The 23,387-nt window shown below is 40.2% G+C and overlaps 1 protein-coding gene across 1 annotated transcript in view; it reads left to right on the top strand.

Moving 5' to 3' along the window:
* SEC16A (SEC16 homolog A, endoplasmic reticulum export factor) overlaps positions 1-23,387 on the top strand; it is a gene marked incomplete in the record, with an annotated part of 1,997,470 nt that overhangs the window by 1,574,716 nt on the left and 399,367 nt on the right. Inside the window, 1 exon segment of the mRNA XM_044058481.1 lies at positions 1,581-1,697. Coding sequence (XP_043914416.1) covers positions 1,581-1,697 — 117 coding nt within the window.

The raw sequence follows: 23,387 nt of genomic DNA, 5'->3' as shown, positions 1-23,387 counted from the left end.
AAAACCTATATATCCAATGATATCTAAAAAACATTTTCTAAAACATGTATATATATAAAAAACTGACTTCCAAAAATTTTAAAAACCATACAGGTTTTGCAAGATAATATATATGTATATGCTATATGTATGTTGCCTGACCATTTTATTTACTGTAAAAGATATAAATATATGTTAGTGCACTTGATTATATAAATATGAGGATACATGTAAAGGAAATAATAAATATTGTTGATATTTAAAACAACCCATACCAACTGACCTGACAATTAAACTAACAAATATAATGAATATGTTAAAAAATTCATATAAAATATAGAGTAGCCCATGAATTATATACATGAAAACATTTCTTAGTATAAACTGTAATGAGGTGCATTAAGCAACCCCTCATGGAACTATAATACATTCTTAATCATCTAAATATCATGTAGAAATAAAGGTGCATATAAATTGAAAAAGGCATGTAAATATATATATATATATATATATATATATATATATATATATATATATGAATAAATAAATATATGAATGAATAAATAAATGAATGAATAAATAATAAATAAACTGGTTGATGTATACAAAATTTGTCAAATTATTAAAACTATTTAAAATGTTGACTTGTATTGTGAATTAAACAATATCAAAGTTATGAAAAGATGGTAAGATAAGAGCACTGAAAAGGAAACATACTCTATGCATGTGGAGTATGTGTGGGCACTACTAAAATGTAAATAATTGTTAATATTTCCGTTTCTTTAAAAAAGATCTAATACTAACATACGTATTCAGACCTGGATAATTTTGTGCCCTAAACCTAAAAATCCAATCTAATCACTCACTTAATGAGAGATTGTAATGTTTCAAAGTTTTTTTTTTTTTTTTTAAGGGCCAACACCGTCTGTAAGTTGGTGCCTGGCTGGGTGCCCTGTTCACCTCCCTTCCTACTATACTGGCATCATGAAAGGATGGCTGCATAGACAACACCCAGTGGCCAGCCATCTCTCATGCTTTGTATATTTGTTGAGTTTGTGGTCACAGTGTTAGACCTCTTGACTGGTCTTTTGAAAGTGTATATAGCATTTGCATATTACCCTTTGTACTGCATTATACTGCTCTGTTTGTCTTTCTTCTAAAACCGTTGTAGTTGTCAGCAAGGGCCAATCATTCCATTGATTTTTACTTAATTGCCATAAGTCCTTTTTGAGTATATGTTAGAGATTTAGGGCATATACAAGTGCCAGAATTTTTTAGGTTGCATGGGATCAATGAGGTTGTTTGCTATGATAGAGCCTAGGCCAGCAGTCTGATTTTTCATTTCAGACCAGTAGTTTTTTTAAATGCAACTGGCAGTTCATTTGCTTGTCTCAGCACTTTTCTCTACATCCCCAGGTAGCAGACTGAACATTGAAAGAAATTAACATGGTGCAAACTGATTTATTTACAGGAATCTTCTGCCTTTAAACAGAGATGGATGTGAATCAGATACAAGAGTATGCCAGGATGACTAAGTAGATGTTGCAATATAATTATTGTATGTGAGGCAGGTTGTTAATCTGTATTCTTTTTACTTACAGAGCAAGCCTCCTCCTCCCCCACCAACTAGCTTTCCCAAGATTCCTCAGCCTGTGTCTTCAGGACCTGGAAGCCTTCCCGGTAGCGGAGCACCCCCTGTGAATGTATATTCAAGGAGAACAGGCAAGTAATTAGATTTTAGTTCCATATGTGGTATGTTTACGTAACCTCCTCCACATAGTATAAATCAAGTTCATGTACATAAAAGTGTAGTAGATTACTTTCCAGAAATTTATATTTCAGTGACCAGTTTTTTATTTCTTGTATGAATACTTCCCATGCGCCTTGATGTTGAGTTGCGTGAATACTTCCCTTGTGCCCTGATGTTGAGGAGTAAAATATCTGCACTTTCCACTGACAGCCAGACTATATTCGAATTTTGGGTGTGAAGTGACAGGAGGGAATAGGCAGCCTCTGACCTGCTCACCACTCTTAAAAGGGATGCATTTCTATTACACCATCTTCTGGAGGAGGTTGTAGGAAGGTAAAAGCAGCTCTCATTTGGAGATGCGGGACAAGACCACAGTAGCAAATTGGGAGCACACAAGAACATACCAAAATGTGCACACTTATGTTTATTTGTATGCTTTTGCTGTGTATTATTGTCTACATATATCATTTAGTATTTGTTATTTGTAACAGTTATTTGTAACTGCAGTTTAAATGCTGTGTAGCAGTAGGTATCCTAAGTCCTTTTAAATGCTGTTCAATAGGAGATTTATTGCTTCTGCTTTAACTATTTCTGTTCTTACCTTATTTAGTATTAAACAATGTTTTATTTATTGTATAGCTTTACTATGGATTGTATTATAATATGATCTGAAAAGGACTGTCAGGTGGTTGTTGTGACCAATGAAGGCCCTCGGACGAGCACACCTTGGGTAACAAGTCAAATAGGCACTGGTTATTTATAGCAGGCAGGCAGAGACTATGCAGCAGAAGTGTAACTATGACTTATGCCAGTAAAGAAAAGTGTCCTGGTAGCAGAAAATGAGAGGTATGCATGTTGTAGGCAGGTGATTTACTTTGTTGTACGTTGAGGTAAATGTTTGAGTTCAGATTAGACTTTTAAGGGTTAGTCATGGAGTGTTAAGGTTAGAGAAGGAGTTTTATAGTAAGGGTCTGAATTTTAGAATTTTTTTCAGTTTTAGAATTTGGCTAGAGACAGTCTTTGGATTAGTGTGGGGGGTTAGGAATAGGGTTAAAGATGGAGTTTTAAGATTATGGACAGGGGGTTAGGGATAGAATGTTAAGGCTATGAAGGTGGATTTAGGATTAGTTTTAGGGAATGAGCTTTAGGATCAGTGAGGGAGATGAGGTTTAAAGATAGAGATTTAAGGTTAGGGACAGGGGTTTTAGAAGTATTGCTAGGGATGGAGTCTCAGATTTGGGGCATGAGTTACTGCACTGAGATGGTATCATATACTTAACAGTGAGTGGGTGTAACCCGCATGCCCATTCTAGAAAGTACAATGTACAAGGAAGTTTCTCTTGTATGCTATAAGTAACCATCAATGACCAATAAGTAGATGGCTATGGCTAAAGAAAAGAAAAAGAAAATGCACACACAGGGCCTCTCATGATATTGTGAATACAGGTTTCCTCTGAAGCTGATGGGGTGAGGTAAGTGGGACTTGGGAGGCAAATTTGCAAGTTAGTGGAAGTGCCACAAAAATGATTATTTATGCAAGCGTGCATGTTTGTTTACTGGGTTGTAGTACTGATCCAAATCTCCAGATCACAAACCAAATTAGTACACTTGTGTAAGTAAACTTACCATAGAGTTTTTTTTTTGTTTTTTAATTCTTACATCACTGGTGTTTCCTCATTCTTTATTGTAACTTATGCATTTCACTGTCAAATTGTAAGGGTGTAGGTTTTTTAAATTACATCTTTACTACTGTTTTATTTGATGTTATGTAACTCACTGGAACTAAAAGACAGGTTTGGATGCTAATCCCTTCAGAGCTTTTATATCAGCTGAGCTGTGAGACGATACTGCTAAGAAAACCAAAAAATAAGTAAACAATTAAATAAATGTCCACACCCTGGAATAAAAACACACCAAAAAGAAGAGGGAGGGAGTTGCTACTGCAACAGTGATTATTTGGGCATCTACTCGTATGCTAAGTTCACTTACACAACTTAACTATGTTCTTCATATTGATCACTGCTGCAGTAGCTTAAGCTATATGGGAAGATTAACTAAGAGGTGGAGCCCCTGGAGAATGGTCTTTGCAAAACCTGATGTGGACCTGGAACCTTAAGGAATCCAGCTTGTAGTACGTTGTAAAAATAGTTACAGATGACCCAGTTGCTGTTTGTAGAGTAATTGTAAACTCCACCCCTTTCCAAAAAGCCATAGATGAAGCCAAGGCTTTGGTAGAATGTGCCTTGACCCTGCCTGGAATATTTTTTTTTTTTTTTTGTGGTGGGAATAACAAACTGTAATAGCCTGAGACAACCATTTGAAAATAGTCTGCTTTGACCCAGGTTGTCACTTACCTTCACAAGGCACGAACAACTTATTGGAAGTTGTTAAAGATTTTGTTTTGTCAAGGTAGTATCAAAGTTGTTTGTGAGCATCCAGGGTGTGAATTATCCTTTCTTTCCCTCATTTTGTAGTTCAGGAAAGAACACAGAGTTTGGCTTAAACTAAACTTTGATACCTCTTCAGGCATAAAAGGAGGATTATTTTGCAAGGACACCCTTTTGCTTTGGAAAATAAGATAAGGTTGACTCACCATAAGACCTTGCAACACATACTCTACTTGCAGAGGTCCGAACAACAAATAAAACTGTTTTCCTTTTTAAGAACCTCAAGTCAGCCAGATGAGCTGGTTCAAATGAAAAAAGTGTTATTTTTATAACACAAAATTAAGATCCTAAGGAAGAGCCACTGGTTTTCTTGGAGGTCTCTTATATGCAGTACCACCTTTCAAAAAAATTGAAATGGGAATGCCTTGAAATAGGGTAATCCAAGGGCAGACATGCTGAAATGGCCAAAAAAATGGACCTAGATAGTAAGACGGTCAATAGGAAAGTAACTTGCAAAAATATTGTAAAATCAGAGAACACTAGTTCTGAATGGGTGCTGGTTATGTAGATGACACCAAGTAGAAAACCTTTTCCATTTGCTAATACGGTGTATGATTTTCTCACAGTAGGCTTTCTTGCCTCTCCAAGTACCTGCAGTCCTCATGCATACATACATTCTCAGTATCCTGTCATCCACGCAGTCAGTTGAAGTTGTTTGAGGTCAGAATGTATCCCAACACCTCTGCTTTTGTATGAGTAGATCCAGTCTGTGAGGAAACCTGTGGTAATTGCCCCTGGCCAGTTCCAAAAGAAGGGGAGAACCACTGTTGCCTGGGCCAGAAGGTAGTTACTACAGTGATCTTGGGGGATTCCTTCTGTATCTTCAGAAGTACCCTGGAGGTCAGTGGAAAGGGTGGAAAAGCATAGAGGAGCATTCCTGTCCAAGGAAAAGAAAAGGCATCCATCTTCCAGGCATTCTAGAATGGAGTCCTGTCACAGAATTTTTCTGGTTGATTGTTTAGAGAGGAGGCAGAAAGTCTGTTTGAGGAACTCCCCACAGACTGATCAATTCTTAGAAGACCCCTTGATCTAGTTTTCATTTGTTAGAGTCTGGCTTTGTCCTGCTCAGCTTGTCTGCCACACAGATTTGTTCTGATGAAATGTTGGAAGTTTGTAGAGTGAGATTGTGCTGTAAAGCTATATCCCATTCTAACATGCAAAGGGGGTAAGACCCGGTTCTCTGTTGCTTTTTTATGTACCACGGCACTGTGTTACTGTACATAACAATTTGATGTTGTCCTGGGGAGCAAAGGTCATTCAGATAATTGAGTACCTTGATAAGGGCAAGCATCTTTTTTAAATTTATGTACTCATGTCTGTCTTTGTTGCCCCAGATACCTTGCACTTTTGTTCCCCCTGAGACTTTTACCCAAGTAAGGTCCATGGCATCTGCAGTGACTGCTTTTGAGCAGGAAGGGAGAAAGGGGACACCTGGCTTTAGGGATGTTTAATGTTCCCACCGAGTGATTTTTCTTCTCATAAATCACAGAACTGTAACCTGAAAAAGTAATGGGAATTGGTGCTGGGACCAAGGAGACTTCAGCTACCATTGTATTTTTTTTCATGTGGAGTCTTGCCAGAGGTATCATGAGAATTATAGATGGCATGTGACCCAGAATCCTGAGCTATTTCCTCACAGTGACTAAAATCTAAGTGGAAAAACCTTGAAATAAATCTAAATATAGGTTTATTTTCTTCCTGTGGAAGAAAAGATCTTTGTACTGATGTGTCTGGCAGACACCCCATGAACACAGTCCTGTGGTTAGTGTCAAAAAAGACTTTTGAATGTTCTCTTAAAATCCCAGGTTGCATAGGAGAGATCTCAACCAAATGAGAGATTCCTGACAATTTGAGAGAGACTGTAAAGATAACCATGTCATCTAAGTATGGAAAAATGTGGGTAGTTTGTAGTCTGCAATATATTGTAACTGGCGCTAGACATGTTGGACTACATCCACTGCACCAAGAGTGTTCGCAAAGGTTAAGGCAGAGAACTTATTATATGATCTAGACACATAAAACCTTAAGAAACGCCTGAGGTCTGGGTGGATAGCAATGTGCTGAGAATATCAAAAAACTCAAATGAGGAAGGAAGGGTAAGAGGTTGTGAAGTGAAATTACTTGATCATGGACACTATTCACAAACTGGAAGTAGGAATTGATGTTCATCGTGTTTCACTGTTGTAGTCATTAAACTTATCCTGCTGGCAGGCGACCCACTGTCGGCACGAGTTCCAAAGTCTTGGTCCGGCGTCGGTGGTTGTCACCTCTTCCCTGACGTCAGTGTGCCAGGGGTATAAAAGATGCAACCAACGCCATTTTCTTCAGTTTTTCTTGCCCCAGATGTCAGGTGCCCCCAGATAGGAAGGCTGGAAAGATAAAATTATGCCAAAAAACAAGCATATATTACTATAAACATTTCCTTCATCTACCAGCAAATACACCACATAGGCTGTATAGAATTGAGAAGTACAGAAAAGTCTCAGCAATGAAAAGGGGGATGGTGGGTGGGTAACCTGGACTGCAACAGTGAATACACTCGAACATCTACATTTATGGTAGGTACACAACTGTACTATGTTCATCGTGTTTCACTGTTGCAGTCATTACACTTGGGTAGAATCCCAAAGCTGAGGTTGGGCGGCTGGGTCTAAAATGTATTTGGAGAGGCTATCAGGCCCTGCAGAACTGCAGTGGCAAAGCCTGCTCTGGATTTAGAGTAGAGAGGTAAGTGGTAGTGCTTGGTGAAAGTGTGCACTGAGCTCCAGGTTGCAGCTTCTAAAATGTCTTTGGTTGGTACTCCTCTGAGAAAAGCTGCTGAAGTGGCTGCTGCTCTGGTAGAATGTGGCCTAATGCCCTTAGGCACTGTTTTGCCATGTTGTGCATAACAGAAGTGGATGCAGTGTCCTATCCATTTTGAAATTGTCTGCTTTGTAATAGGCTTTCCTTGTGATCCTGCAGCATAAGCTACAAACAGTTGCTCAGTCTTTCTGAAAGAAAGTGTCCTGAGGCTTTGGCATCTGGCCGATTGTTCTATCCTATGCAGAAAAATAATCCATATAGTTTTGCCTACTGCAACAGTGATCAGTATAAAGAAACTGTCTAGTTAATTGTTTGCAGATATCTGTAATTTGGTTGTCATTCTCAAGTCCCCATCTGATGCCCAGGCCCTGCAGCATGAGCTTGCACTTGTCAATATCTGGTGTACAAATAATGGAATCAGATTATATTAAAAAAAGTGGAAATATAGTCACATGGTTAGACAGACTCCCTCCCCCCAGTTTATAGCATTGACAACAGTCCACTTCAAAATGGGAATGTAGTTATTGCTCTTGGAGTGTGGGTTGATAATTCCCTCTCCTTTGATCATTATGTTGCTGTCATGGTCAGAAAGTCTTTCTACACAGTATAGCTGATAGCAAAATAAATATGGACCAGATCTAATTAAGTCACTGCACCTTTATATCTTGCACTAATTAAGATAATCACAGAATATAATGCACCCTTTTGGAGGAATGACATTTGATCAAACATTTGGTGTAATGAAGGTTTGTAATGCTGGCACAAGGGATTGAATAGTCGCATAATCACAGAATGTTGGCATTATTTAGTGGAAGGTTGCAGTACAGCAGGGATTGGTAATTTGCCCTTACCACACTGTTGTGTGATCTCTGAGTTGGTATGTGTAACTAGCAGGCGGTGCAAGGCTGCCAACCCCCCATACCACCCCCGATATTTTTTGTTTCTATTTTTTTTTCCTCAGTATTTTGACTTTCAGTCTTTTTAGATTAATCAGTTTAGGTTTGATTTTTGAGTGTTTTTGACCATAGATAGTATACACATTACTAGACATACCAAATGACCAAAAATCTTCCAGGTTCCCAAGTAATAAGAGCCCTCAGCTACCAGAAAAGAGTGGAAGCACTGTCCCTTTATTCAGTACCATGAAGAAAGATGACAGTTTCAGTAATACTAGAACCAGAGAGCTAAACTTTCATCAGTAGCATCTGTCCCTGCAATCTGAATTCCATCAAAGCAGAACAGTGTAGCAGACTCGCTAAGGAGATTAAGAACAGACCCTCATGAATGGATGTTACATCCAGAGGTCTTCCAGGAGATTGTCTACCTGTGTGGAACTCCTCAGCAGGTCTCTTTCGTAATATCACTGTAGCTGGTTACAACAGTTCTGTGCCAGTACACCTTGCAAAAATGCCTGGAGAGCAGATTTATTTATTTCTCTTCTATGGATGGGAATGTTCCTGTATGCCTCCTTTGATGGCTGTAGTCTTACTAAAGATAAAAAATTACTCTGCAGATCTATTTCTGATACCTCCTTTAGGCATTAGGCGCAGACAGTAGTGGTTCTCCCTTCTCATGCCCTAACCAGGGGCAGTTACCAAACATTACACACACACACACACACACACACACACACACACACACACACACACACACACACACACACACACTCGACCTACTCACACAGGTCAAGAGGTCTCCCATCCACCTTAACATTCTCAATGTCCCTTTTCCTGATTGTACATTTAATAGGTATTTGATCCCATTTAAGCACCTGTTTTTGGAGGACACTCAACCGGTATTAAAGAATGCTAAATGGCTCTAAGCTAATAAAAAAGCGATCTGTTTGAACATCTGCCATTATGGTAATTTAACTTGCACACTTTTGCATGCTACTAGGAAAATCACATTTAGCCAAATGAAAGAGATTTTCTAGTTGGTGCAATAGTAGAGACAAGGATCTACCTATCTTATGTAGAGGGCTCCTTTGGTTCTCCAGTACTTTTATTGATTGCTAGTAAGGCCTCAGCATCTTTTTAACATTTCTGTTTGTCTGCCTTTACATCCCTCTTCCCACTCTTTTTCCCATCCTGGGATCTTAATTTTTAAGAGAAGTTAAAACTGTCTCCTTTTGAATTTGTAACCAGTTCATCCCTGAAATTTCTTACTCTGAAAATCGCTTTACTTATTACTCTGACTTCAGCTATGCTAGTATTTGAGTTGCATGTCCTCATTTTTTCTCAACCCTTTTTTGATTTTCCATAAAGACTGTGGTGACTGTAAAAACCAGCCTGACTTTCATGCCTAAAATTGTTTGAGTTTACTTTGAATCAGTCTGTTCATCTCCTTGTGCTGTTCCCTGAACTCAAAAACAGAGGAGAGAGAATTTTTCATACCTTGAGTGTCTGTAGGCAACTTGGATGCTACCTGGACGAGACTAAAGATTTCAGATTTTTGGACCAGCTTTTTATTTCTTTTAATGGCAAGAAAAAAGGACAAACTGTTTCAGCAAACCATTTCCAGATGACTGTCTCAGGCTTTTCATTCATGTTCTTATGGAAAAAGACCCCCTCAGAAAGTCAAGGCTCCCTCCACTGGAAATATGGCAACTTCTGAGGCATGTGGGCTTTCGGATATTGGCAAAGGCTCTTGCTTCCCCCATACTGCCTTTTTTAGGCAAGGCTCAAAAGACAAACCCACCTCCATAGGTACCACAAGGGATAAGATCAGTATTAGCAAAAAACTACGGGCACTCATAAAATCGTCTAAGGCCAGCTTCAAGAGAAAAATTGCACAGGACACTAAGGATAATCACAAGGCTTTCTTTAGTTATGTTAGGAACCTGGGTGGGAATTCCCAGGTATGCTCAGAATTACTCCAAAATGACAAAAAATACATCAAACCCACAGACATTGCCAGCATCCTATCTGACAGGTTCAGCGCAACCCCCCCCTTCCACACCAAAAGGGCAAATATCTATCCCAGCAGAGTGCTGCCCCCCCCCCCGATATTTCAGATGCTCAGGTAAGAGCCGCCCTCTCCAAAGCAAAAAACACAGCATCAGTGGGACCAGATGGTGTCCCGGGCTGCGTCCTACACGAACTCCAAGAAGAGCTAAACCAAACATAAAACTACTGTTCAATCTCAGCCTTACTACAGGATATGTACCCAAAGAGTGGCGTACAGCAACAGTGGTCCCTCTCCACAAAGGTGGTGCCTCACTGGATCCTGGAAACTATCGCCCCATAAGCCTGACTAGCTTGGTCTGCAAAGCTATGGAAAGCATCATCATGGACCTCATAAATAAAGATATTGGGGACCTACAGACACTGGATCCTACCCAGTTCGGCTTTGTTAAGGGCAGATCCTGCCTCTTAAACCTGGTTGATTTCTTTGAAACAGTCACCAAGGCCATTGACGAGGGGAAGATGGTCCACACAGCCTACCTGGACCTCGCAAAAGCCTTTGGTACAATATCCCACTCGGGCATTATAGATAAGCTCACCAGCTTAAATATAAACCCCTATGTCACTAGATGGGTTGCAAACTGGCTCAAGGACAGAACCCACATGGTTAGAATTGCTGGAGCCATGTCAGACTCCAAACCAGTTACAAGTGGTGTCCCACAAGGCTCAGTTCTGGGACCTCTCTTGTTCTGTATATATTTCTCGGAGGTACAGGCCAACACAGAAGGACTGTGGCTGACCAAGTTCGCAGATGACTGCAAACTGGGTGTCATAATCGACTCTCCAGCCGAAACAAGCATCCTCCAAAAGGGCCTCATAGAAACAGACAACTGGTGCCAGAGCCATGGCCTCAAGCTAAATGCCAAAAAGTGTATAGTCATCCCCTTTGGCAAAAACAAAGTGCCCATAAATGACCACATAGGTGGTAATCCATTAAGTACAGAAGAAGTAATTAGGGACCTGGGGACCCAAGTTGATAGCAATCTCTCATTTGACAACCACGTGGCCAAAGTGGTTAGAAAAACATTTTATATAGCCCACCTAATCATGAAGGGATTCACATCTAGATCAGGGGAGGTCATCGTGCCTCTTTACTCATCCCTCATCAGGCCCATAATTGAGTACAATGCCCCTTTTGGAATGTACCTTACCAGACACCTGCAGCAACTGGAAAGACCCCAAAAGTACCTCACCAAGAGGATCAAAGGGCCCAAACAGATGTCATATGCTGCCCGGTTAAAGAAACTCCAGCTCTACTCAGTGGCATACCACCTGCTCAGAGGCGATCTGTGCCTGACGTATAAAGCCATGTCCAACCCAGAATTAATGGACATGCTGCACCTCAGAAAATCCAAATCCCATCGAGCTGCGCGCTCGAGAGACTTGAACCTCAGCACTGAAATAAATAGGACATGCTGGAGGGACAGATTCATAACCCAGAGGCTCCCTTCACTCTGGAATAAAATCCCAGTCCAGGTTAGGCAGAGTCCCTCATTGACTCTCTTCAAGATGAATCTTGATGAGTGGATGGGAGATAGTAGGTTTACCCCGGGTATCACTTCTGTGTCACTGTTAGACAAAGGCACAGTATACTAACCTCGAAAAAGGGCATAGCAAAATTAATTTAAAATGGGTGGCGAAAGCCAAACACACACTGGCTAGGCTTCTAAATGCCCTAGGGCAGATAGCCTAGTATGAACCTATGTTTTGAAGGGGTGAAAACTGGAGTTATTGTAGAAACAGCTAAAATGGTCATAAGAACCACTTTTAATAAGCACTGCAAAACTACCCCTTTTCCAAAGCACAAACAGGGTTTACTTGAGCTATTTTCCAGGGTCTCGTGATTTCCTGCCTTGCTACCTCCACTCCTTCTCCTGCGTTTTGGCAATCATCCCATGTAGCTATGTGCTACTGCAGCAGTGATCTGATGATGACTATAGTACAGTCATTTAAATTAACTTACCATAACAGTAGATGTTTGACTAGATCATCTTTGTAGTGCTAACACCCTGCCTCCTCCTTTCTCTTCTTTTCCTATCTTCCCCTCTCTGGGGTGAGGTTCCTGTCATATTTCTTCCTATTTCTGACAACAGTTTGCTGCTTAGCTTGTTTTTCTAGAGTGTTAGGCTTCACCCTCCCTCTTTAGGCAAGAAAGCTATGAATTTTTGCATCAGTATGATGTCCTCATACTTGCATGCCTGAGCGTGTGTAGGCTGCATGAAGGCATCTATACTACATAATCAAACTTTTAAAAGTTCGAACATCATATGGTCGACACCATATGATCAAACTTTTAAAAGTTCAAAAATGTAATAAAAAAAATAACCAAAGGGAAGAAAGCCTACCTGAATGGTTTAAGCAGGGGACAAGCCCCCCTGCACCCCCCAACACACCCCGCTCTTTAAATATACCAACTCCGAGATCGCACTACAGTGCAGAAATGGGAAATCTTCCCTTTTCGCACTGTATGGAGATCTCTGTTGAAACGTTCAAACTTTTATAAGTTCGATCATAATGGTGTTGACCATGTGATGTTCGAACTTTTAGTTCGACAGTGTGATACAGACCCACATGAGGAAGGCACTCAAAGCTTTAGTAGACTGCACAGATGTCTCATGTCTTTGTCAGGATAAATTCCGTATACCTATATGCTGTTACAGCAGTAATTTGTTTGTACATTTAAGGTGGTAGCCGTTTGACTTGCACAGTTGTACCATCTTCCCCCACCATGCTGAGAGTTCTTCTATGACCAGGACCTGGATGGGAGCAGATCAGCCTTCATCATTGGAGGGTTGTGAGGTAAAGGGATTCTGTGGTGCATACGCTTACCAAGAAAAAGGCTTGGTGTTTTTTCTTTGGAAAAAGAACTAACCATACATTTACAGTTCAGACATTTATCTCTCTGTCTCTCTCTCTCTGTCCATTCCTCAGTGTCTGTCTGTAGTCCTCCTGCAGCTGTAAATTTGAACTTGGAGAAGATGATGATGAAGGCTGCTGTCAAGGTTCAGATAGAAATAGGCATTCACTCTTGGTCTGTTTCCATGGTGGCAAAAGATGTTCCCAGTCTTTCTCTCGTATCCATTTCTCTTTTGCATGCCCTCATCTCAAGTCATGTTGATTTAGAGCCACTGAAAGCCATCCTCAGTACAGATATTTACGTTGGTGGAAGGATTTGGGCTAACAGTGTTGGTACTGACCTTGTCAGTGCCAATGTCTTCCACATCTCAAGTATTTTCGGTACCAGTTGTTTTTAGCTTGGCTTCTGAGCAATGAATTACAGCTCATAAGCAACAGTCCTGGAAGTCTGTACTGACTTTGGCTCCACCTCAGGATGTCGTCTGTAGTTTGACAGCTTGGCATCACCTTTATCTTATTTCCAGAGGGGTAGAATGCCACCACAGAGGTCGGTAGTATCCAACTGTGTTTTCTTTCCTTTTGGATAAGCCCTTTACGAGTGTCCCTGGGAAGAGGTGATACAAACAAAAGCATCTGGAGTCCCTTGTGTGGGGAAGTTTTCTCAGTGACCCCTCCTGATTACCACATATTTGGCGATACCCTCAAATTATATAAGTAAAATTCTTAGCCAATTGACCATGTCTACCTGGAAGACGAGATCCTACAGATGTCTTTCCACTCATTCTCCCATACCTCTTGACTGTTCCCTCTGTCCAACAAGATAGTTTCACTTGTCTTGTAGAGGGCATGGCTGGAACTCAGGTTGGTAGTGCTTATATTAAGGAGACCACTCTGTATCCTTTACCCACCCAAAGGATAGTTGGTGTTGGGAGTGAAGCTTCCTTGGCTAATTACATTGCAGTCACCCACTGCCCACAAAATGGAGCCCTCAGAAGGGGAGCCTGTTAGTTTATCGACCTGAGTAGGAGTCCTGGTAAAGGACCAATTTGGGAAGCGTGTCTGTCTGTTCAGTATTTGTTATGTTTGGGCATTTAATTATTTGACTCAGTTGACTGATTTTGTGAGTGGTTTTAGTGTTGTTAAATGCTGAACCAACATTTGAGATGTAGAAAAACATATGACATGGAATTCTACTTAGGAAGTTGGAATCCTAGATAGCAACTGTAACCACTATATCCATTTTTACACTTGATTCTTGTACAGTGCAGTTCACAGAGTTGGTCTTTCAGCTCTAGCTGGCATCACCATACATCAACATGCCTGGGTTAGGCTTTGCAACTTTGCAGACAAATGTAAGGCATCAGTTTTGGTCCACAGTTTCAAGGGAAACTGTAGCAGAATGAATAGCAAGGCTAGATATTCTCAGCCATTAGCATAACATTCTGTACACCTCAGAGGATATTTTTCAATATCCAGAAGAGTGTCCAGAATTTTGCTTCAAAAAAGACCACCTGCTTCCGTTTGAGCAGCATGGTTGTGGAATTTTCCAAAATGGATGTCACCTTAGAGGCAGAGGTGCATTTCAGGAGGAGGGAATTAAGCAGTCCTCATTCCAAGAGCCAACCACAGAAACCCTGAGGACTTGCCTGACTATCCCTGTCTGGAGGCAGTCGGGGTGGAGGGTCAAAGCTTCTTCCATTGTATTTTGACCATCATTTATTATTGTTGGATCTGGAAGACAATATCCTGAGGTTGCATCATTCCCTTTGTAGTCCCCTCAGTTGTCATGACTTCCCCTTCTGGATGTCCCAGTTTGTCAGAAAGTGGTGGTCAAATTACAGGTTATAAATCTCTTCCTGTATAGAGCAGGCCAGGAGGGTCCCATCAGACCAGAGAGGGTCCATAGACTATTCAGGGTTGTTACAGTTTCCTAAAAAGATCTCAGTAGCCAAAACGTCTTCAGAGCAAAGAAAAAGTTCTTTATGCTCATAATGCAGTTAATCCTTCCATGCCTAGAAAACTGACTGGTAGTGCTGTTTAGACCTTTAGGATAACTATTTGTATATCAGGGCAGTCATACACAACACACTGAACAATAAATTAGTACAACTAGGTATTGATGCACTCTTGATAAAATGGATAGCTGCATGGCTTACAAATAGAACATAGCAAGCATCATACAGCAAATGGACAGGTGAAATCCACGGTTACAGTCAAAGTGTCCCACAGGGCTCTGTCCTAGGCCCTTACTTGTTTAGATTGTATATTTCAAACCTAACTTTTTCATCTGAGGTGTTATACTGTCTATATGCAGATTACCTGAAATTGGGTAAACTGATTACATGTGTTACAGATGAGGCGTGTCTGCAAAATAACTTGACAAAATTGACCATTTGGGCACAGAGGAGTAATATGCTGATAAATACCTCAAAAACTAAGCATATGAGATTTGGTAGGCATAAATTGAAAGGTGAATATTTAATGCAGCACAGTGATTGAAATTGTAGACTCGTTTAAGGACCTCAGTATATGGGTAGATTCAGCTATGAGTTTTTCTAATCATATCAACCAGTTGGTTAATGACAGTTATAGAACTGTAGGTTGTATAAAAAGAATTATAAAGTCTGGAAAATCAAAAGTGATGGTCATTGTTTGTTAGTTACATTAGACCCAAACTTGTGTAGGGAATAACAATATGGAAACCCTATAAGAAAACAAGCATGAGTAAACTGGAAAGAGTGCAGCGGAAATATACCGAGGGCATCCATGGATGTGAAAATTTAATTTATTATGAAAGACTAAAATATCTGAACTTGTACAGTGTCTCTTATAGATATCCAAGAGAAGATCTTATTCAACTGTATAGGACATTTAGAGACAGCTACCTCTGGAAATGTTTGGCGTTATCAAAAAGTACTAGAGAATCATCAGACAACCTACGTAGAAGATCCTATAGGAATGAGACGTGTACTAATTGGTTCTCTGACAGAGCAGCTGATGCATGGAACAGACTACCAAATTACATTAAAGCAAGTAGTTCTTTAGATATTTTTATGTACAACCTGGACACTTACTATGGGAACAAGTGTTAGAAGGGCTTTTAATTCCTGTGCTTGAAATATTTGAATATATGCATGTAAGGAGTCCAGGAGGGCCCTGCTCTTCATAGCGGGAGCCAGTCCGTTTCAATTCAGAGCCCTTGTGTTTCATCTCACCTCCAGTGTGTTTGCCTCTATTTGCCTATTGTGTGACTTTCAGCAACTCAGTTAAACACTGCTTCCCGGCCGAGTCTGAATAAAGGTCCATATGGACCAGTGCTCTACCCTCATTTAACAAATGCAAAAATAATAAGAAAATAAATACTGCAAGTGTTCTAGTCTTTGTGATTCTCTGTGAACACAGTCAGTAACGTCCATCAGGTGGCACTTAGACGCACTGTCCTGTACTGCTGGTCTTCCCAGGAATGGCTTTTGTCCATGCAGTTCATGAGTTGCAGTATGTCAGCTTCTGTGGTTGTGTCAATATTATGCTTTAAGGCTTTGGGCGCATGGCACCAACATTCTTTCTGATTTCCTTTGCAAGATACGACATGAAGGTTTTGCAGTGGGCCGTAAAGTTTCATTGGAGCTAGAATTACAAAAGGACACATTTCTTCTGCTCAGTCTTCCAGGCATGCTTCGATCTTGTGGTCTGTTGATTCCATTCATATAGTCTTTCTCAGGGTAATCCATTCACCTTCCCTGTTATGACTATTAACATGGATCTGCCTACCTTGGAGTAGGGGTGGGATCATTGTTTGAAGAAGGCATTGCATGGGACATGGACACACAAAAGTCAAGTCTGCATATAAATATCCTGGAGAGGAGGGCAGTCTTCACAATGCAGTAAGGCACTACCATTTTTCATTCTTTAAGGGACAGTTATCTGCTCAGACAAACGTGACTGTAGTGTGGTATATGAATAAGCTGCATGGAACCCATTCCTAACTCCTGTGTCAGGAAGACATATAATTATCAGTATGGGCCTTATTGACTTGTTTTCTAGTAGCAGTGCATATCTTCGGCCAAACCAGTTATTTTATTTATTTCTTTATTGGCATTTATTTACTGGGATAGTCCACTGGGCCAAGAAGAGCCCATTTTCAGTGGGGGTCCGGGAGAAAAGCTTCACAGAAAACATATACAGAGCATAAAAGATAAGCATTATTACAAGGTTAAACACTGAGAGAAAAAAATAAAATGCTAAAATCCATTACATAGTAAAGTACCATAGAAAACCTATACATTGCTACAAAGTAAGCCTTACAACGTAGAACATTCAAAGAAAATACACAGCATAATCAGTACAAGGTAAATGTAGCAGTATGGGGTAAATTACGTCAAGAAATTGGCTAGTATGTCTGTGCAGAAATGGTTGCTTTATAACAGGTACATAGCTAGTTTGAGAAGTTTGAGCTAAAATGACATTGAGTTTTCTAGCAGCTAAATTATAGGAGTGGAGAGTAAGAGAAGTGTGAGAAGATGTAGTGTGCTGGATGATGGGATAGCTAGAGGAAAGGGTAAAGGTGATTGGATGAGTGAAAGGAGGAAGAAGGCAAGTTGTATGAAAAAAGAGTAGTTGTAAAAAGAAAAATATTAAGAGAAACTGATGTAAGTTTAGAAAGGGTGAGGCACTGGGAAGATAAATTAGGATGAGGTATAGAGTAATAGGAGTGTAAAAAGTTATTTAGGAAAGGGCAGAGGAGATGTGTAATGATAGGGAGGGTATTTGAGAGCTAGATTATGGAAGGTGGAGGCTTAGTGCAGTAAAAGAGCTATTTGGATTGGAGGTGGTTTCTGAAAGCTGTTTTGAAATAATCAGTGCTATGAATGCTGTGAATGGCTAGAGGAAGGTTGTTCCAAGTTTTTGGTATTGCTCAAGAGTAAAATAGTTAGACTGTGGGTAGTTTTAGTTTGTGGATTTGGAGGAGGAGCTCTTTCTCGGATCTTAGGGACCTGCTGGGGTTGTAGTGGGAAAATAAGGAACTAAGGTCAGGGCAATATTGAGGTTTTGTGAGAAGTTTGTGTATGGTGGAAAGTTGTAGATATGTGAGATGGGGAAGTTCCAGCCAGTTTAATGTTTTTAGGGGTGTGCAGTGATGGGTGGAATGGTGAGAGCCTGTTACAGATTTGGCTGTCTTGTTGTAGCACATTTCTAGTTTAGTTTTAAGTGAAGGTTGGAGGTTGGTAAGCAGTTGGGCACCGTAGGCCAGAGAAGGAAGCAAATAGGTAGAAGCGAGTATTTGTTTTGATGGGAAGGAATTGTTTGCCTGTAAAGAAGTCCTATTTTTTTTTTGTGGGTCTTACTGATGTTATTTTGGATGTGTACATCAAAGCTTAGGTTTTCATCGATTATGACACCTAGCAGTTTGGTATTGGTAACTATTTCGATTTTTGTTTTGTTCAGGGAGAGTATGTTAAATTGGGTGTTGTTGAGGGAAGTATTTCTCTTTGGAGTGAATATTATGAGCTTGGTTTTATTGGGGTTTAGAGACAGATGGCTGTTGTGGAGCCATGATTCCATGGTGGAGAATGCAGATTGAGTGGTGTGTTGCAGCTATGTTAAGTTTGTTGCAGAGCAGATAATTGTGGAATGATCTACGGCATATTGTACAAGAGATCCCTGGTGACATGCTAAATGGAAGTTGTTGATAAAAATGTTGAAAAGTAGAGGTCCAGCACGTTCTCTGTTAGGTAGCTGTTGAACCAATTGAGTGATGAGGCAGAGAATCCAAAATTAGAAAGCTGAGAGAGGACTGAAGTGCGAGAGATTGGTATCAGAGGCTTTGGATAGGTCCAGAAATAGTGTGGAGACAAACTTCCCGGAGTCAGACTGTATTAACTTGATCTGTAAAGGATATTAGAGCAGTTGAGGTGCTACGACCTGGTCTGAAACCATGCTCTGTTTGAGAAATAATTTGATTCCTGAAAATGAAATGTAGAAGTTGATTGTGTATACATTTTTCCAATAGTTTTGATAAGGGGGATAGAATAGCTATGGGGTGAAAATTGGAAATATCAGTTGAGGAACCTCCTTCGTGGAGTGATGATGTATGTTTTCTTTTTTTCAAAGGTTGGGAACACAAGATGTTCTTCGTGTCTCACTGTTGCAGTCATTACATTTGGGTAATCTGCTGGCAGGTTGCCCTCAGTCGGCCTGAATTCCAAAGTCTTGGGTCCTTCGTCGGTTGCTGTCTCCTCTTCCATGATGTCAGGTCATCAGGAGTATAAAACAAGCAGCCAACGCCATTTTCTTTAGTTTTTCTTGCCCCCGATGTCAGGTGCCCCCCAAAAGGGTAGCAAAAATATATATATATATATATATATCTATAAACTATATACACATGCAACAATACAAACTTTACCTTCATCTACAAGCAAATACACCACATAGGTTGTAGAAGATAGTGAAGGAAAAAGAAACTCCAGAATAAAAGGGCGAACGCTGACACCACACTATGTAGCTTGAGAAACCGAAAACAATGAAGCAAACTCGTGCAGACCAGCAGGACTGAATAAAAATCACTTTTAAAAACAGTTGAGCGCTTTCACCTGTTACAATACAGGCTTCCTCAGAACAAAAAAACATTCTGAATTACAGCCCTTAAATAGATGTTTTGGCTCCAATTTACATAATCGACAGCAGGTCCCCTCAGATTATGATTATAATTTTCAGGCTCAAAGTAATTCCCATTTTTTCAAGGACAGAGGTCAAGACAGAAGAAGGGATTGGAAATGGGGGGGGGGGAATTGGAAGGAACCCCATCATCAACAATAGCCAATATAAATAATATGAATCTAGAGGTAGTTTTTAATGTAGATTTGCAGACTACACAGCAAACTGCTACTAAACATGACGTACATAACACCACAAAGTACTGTGAGATTTCTTCCACAGATGGTGTGATTTACAGGTACAAGAGCTTTAACATTTTTAATTATACAGATGTTGAGCTCGATATGTCTTATTTTAATTTACTTTCTAAAGGCTTGAAATACATACCAACTACTAAATTTGATGTGGTTGATAATATTTGTCAAGTTAAATTGTATACTAGGAAATTAAACTTGGCGGTAATGTTCAATAATCCTATTAATAATGTTACTGGCTCTAATAATGATTGTAAAATCCTGAAAAAGAAAAGTACCTTTATACCCCCATGCCATCCAACGATTGGTTTATTTGAAAAATGTATTGTTAAGCAGATTTATGAGCTTAACAAAAATAAGTTTAGGAGAATGGAACATAATTCATCTAGAGAAGAACAGGACACCCTACAAATGTTGAGGAAGAATAGATCAATAAGGGTGATGAAACCTCAATTTTGCTGACATTCATGCTAATAATTTTTACATGGTTCAGAAAATCACTTTGTAAATGTCAGTGCTCCTTTCCACTCCACTGAACCATGCACCATACAGTTTGACACCACATTCACTAGAGGCTTATGTTCCTTTCCACTGTGCTTTGTTAAGTAGAGCTGGTGTGAAGGACTAAGACTGATATTTCCAATAGAAACAAGGTGAAGATGCAGAGAATACTTTAAGGAAAAAGCATGGTGAACAGACACTTTTCTTTGGGAGTGTCTAGCCAAGACTTTTTATACTGAACAGCTCAATGGCATTAGCCATTGCACACACAAGGGTAGGGCACCAAGTCCCTGCAGTGACATGTACTTTTACCTAAACATCAGAACTTAACACTCTTATAGCCTGCCTCACTGGATATGGGTGAGGAAAGTCCAAGTGTGTGTCTGCATGCTCACTATCTACACTGCATTATTCCTGTTCTGGGTGCTTCCATAACAGACTAATGAATGAGATCAGGTCTGGTTATAGGGGCTGATGGTTGGCAGGCAACAAGGGAGGCTATGTTTCAACTCCCTAGCATGCACAGCAGTCAACATGGTGTATTTTGTCACCTACAATGTGGCTTATTGGGAACTGGTGTCACAGCACAAAGTCAAATAGCTCTTCCCTTACAGACTACTGTATATAAAAATGAAGGCTCGCTGCACTGACTCCCTACCAACAATACCCCTCCAGTCTGCTTAGAAGGCCAGCTGGCTGCTAGTAAGAGTGAAGGTAGACATTTTCTTTCCACTGGTAAGCATATCTTCTGTTAAAAAGCAGGCATTTGTCATGTTCCCTTTAACATCCCTTCATTTGACATGTATATTACTTGTCACACATAAAGTATTACACCATATTAAAATAAACCATAGCTGTGTACTGCCACATGGCAGTTGTGTTAGGTGTTACACTATGAATCTGTAATTATACAGAATTGTTGCAGTTGCACATTCAAATATTTCCATTCATTATTGTTATCTATACATGCACCGTGCACAACTCCATGTAACCTCTGAAATGTTGACAATTATGCATGCAATTAATGTTCATAGGTTCATGGGCTAATGGCCCTGGAACCTTTACAAGCCTCACCCATAGGATTACCCTGGCATCATGCCACCCAACCTTAGTTCCCAGTGCCTCTGTCGAGTAAAGCCACTGGAGTGATCCCTGGGGTGAATTTTCGATTTCCCATCCACTCATTAAGATTTCTCTTGGAGGGCCAGTGAGGTGCTCTGCTTGACATGTATGGTATTCTATTCAATAGCATGGGCAGCCTCTGGGTGATGAACCTGTCCCTCTTGCATGTTCTGTTCATTGTGGTAATGAGGTTGAGGTCTCTGGAGCATGAGGTTAAGGTCTCTGGAGCATGTGGTGTGGAGGGATTGGAATTACTTTAGATTTAGCATTTCTAACAGAACGGGGTCTGACATGGCTTTGTAATTCAAGCAGAGATTGCCTCAAAGTAGGCGATCTTAGAGAATAGTTGGAGTTTTTTAGTCTGTCCATGTAGGATAAATGTTTAAGGCCTAGGGTCCTCTTTGCGAGGTACTTTTGTGGCCTCTCCAATTGTTGTGGGTATTTAGTGAGGTACATGCCAAATGGGGCATTGTACTCTGACTGGCCTAATGAGGGAAGAGTAGAGGGGACAATTCCCTCTTTCTTCCTGCATGCATGCAAAACCCTTAGTAATGAGATGTGCCAGATAGGACTTCCTGACCACAGTGGTAATGTGGTGGTCAAGAGAGAGGTTACTGTCAACCTGTGTTCCCAGATCTCTTATAATGTCTTCTGTATTCAGTGGACTACCATTGATTGGGTAATTCATGAGAACCGGGTTTTCTGATGCATTCTTTCCTGTGCAGAACACCTGGGTTGTCTGAAATGGGTGCATGCTGGATCAAGGACACTCAGAGTGGACACTAGAAATTGCTAGTACTGCAGTTGTGAAATATACATTTTGGGATTTGAGTTAAGGTCACAAAAGTAATAGCAGAAAAGAATATATATTGCAGAATATCAGTAGGATAGCTTGCTGGTAAGGCATCAAGCAATGCTTGTGTAAGGACAGGGCTGATAGAGCATGAGGTGGTAAACATGGGCAGGTGTATGGTTGCAGCCTCTCTTTTGAACTGAACAGTGCATATAGTGAAGAGACGGGACAAACACTGAGCTGTGGTCAGGGAGAATGGAGATTGTTAATACCATCCATTAAACACATTCTAACATGCATCAAAAAATTCAAACCTTACCCCCATATAGAATAAGTCACAAGCCAGCTGAACAAGAATGACATTTACTGGGACCGTGGTTTTATTATGAGCTGTTTAAGAAAGGAGATGAGATGCCTCAGCACACATCAGATATTTTTCGTGGTATAATGTTGATACAAGGAAATTATACCTTTCCTTCCAGACTTGTCTGTACCACATCATACACCAGGACGTCGTCTTACCACTGTGTATGCTGTTATACTTGGCAAAACAAACAAATGTAAATTTGGAGGTAGGGTGGTGGTACTTTAGATCTTTAAGCTGATAGAATGAATACCCTGCTCTTCAGTACTTCTCAGTCTTTGGAAAACTCTATGACAGCTTCACTCTGCATCCTATATTAAACCTCTGACTTTGTCCAGACCTACACTAGAGGTAAAGATTTCTGTGTGAACAGACCATAAAGCAGAAGACAAAGAGGGTTGGTTCCTGCATTTCCCACAGATGAAACACTTAGAGTTTTGGGTAGACAGACTTTTACACTGGGAAATGTTTAATAAGATTTTCACCAACTTATTGTCATATAGGAGCCTGCTGTTGATTTTTGTTCCCTAAAAGATGGACCCAGAAATTGTTTGCAGAGATATTTATGCATTTTCAAGTATCCTCAGAACAAATCTCTTATGTCACATAAGTAGAGACATCTTTGGAACACACTGTTAGAAATAGGTTTCTCATGCTTCTTATAACAAAAGGAACTACAGTTGTGAGTCCAGAGAAATATTAATTGCTTTGTTGCCTTCTTTCATTCTCAACATTTGGTAATAGAAGCATTGTCCTGGTTATTTTAATGGACAGTTAAAGTTTTGCTATGTACCTGTCTATAGACACTAACTGAAGTATAGGGAGTAAAACACTGGCAGACTTGCTGTCTGGTTCAGGCTGGTGTCAGTAGTAACCTCTGAGTGATGTTTTTCCCTCCATGC

Source organism: Protopterus annectens, chromosome 16.part0 (assembly GCF_019279795.1).
Source record: "Protopterus annectens isolate FY-2018-M chromosome 16.part0, PAN1.0, whole genome shotgun sequence".
NCBI classification, from domain to species: domain Eukaryota; kingdom Metazoa; phylum Chordata; order Ceratodontiformes; family Protopteridae; genus Protopterus; species Protopterus annectens.
Note: the sequence above shows the minus strand (reverse complement) of the source record. Positions and strands in the feature narration are given on the sequence as shown.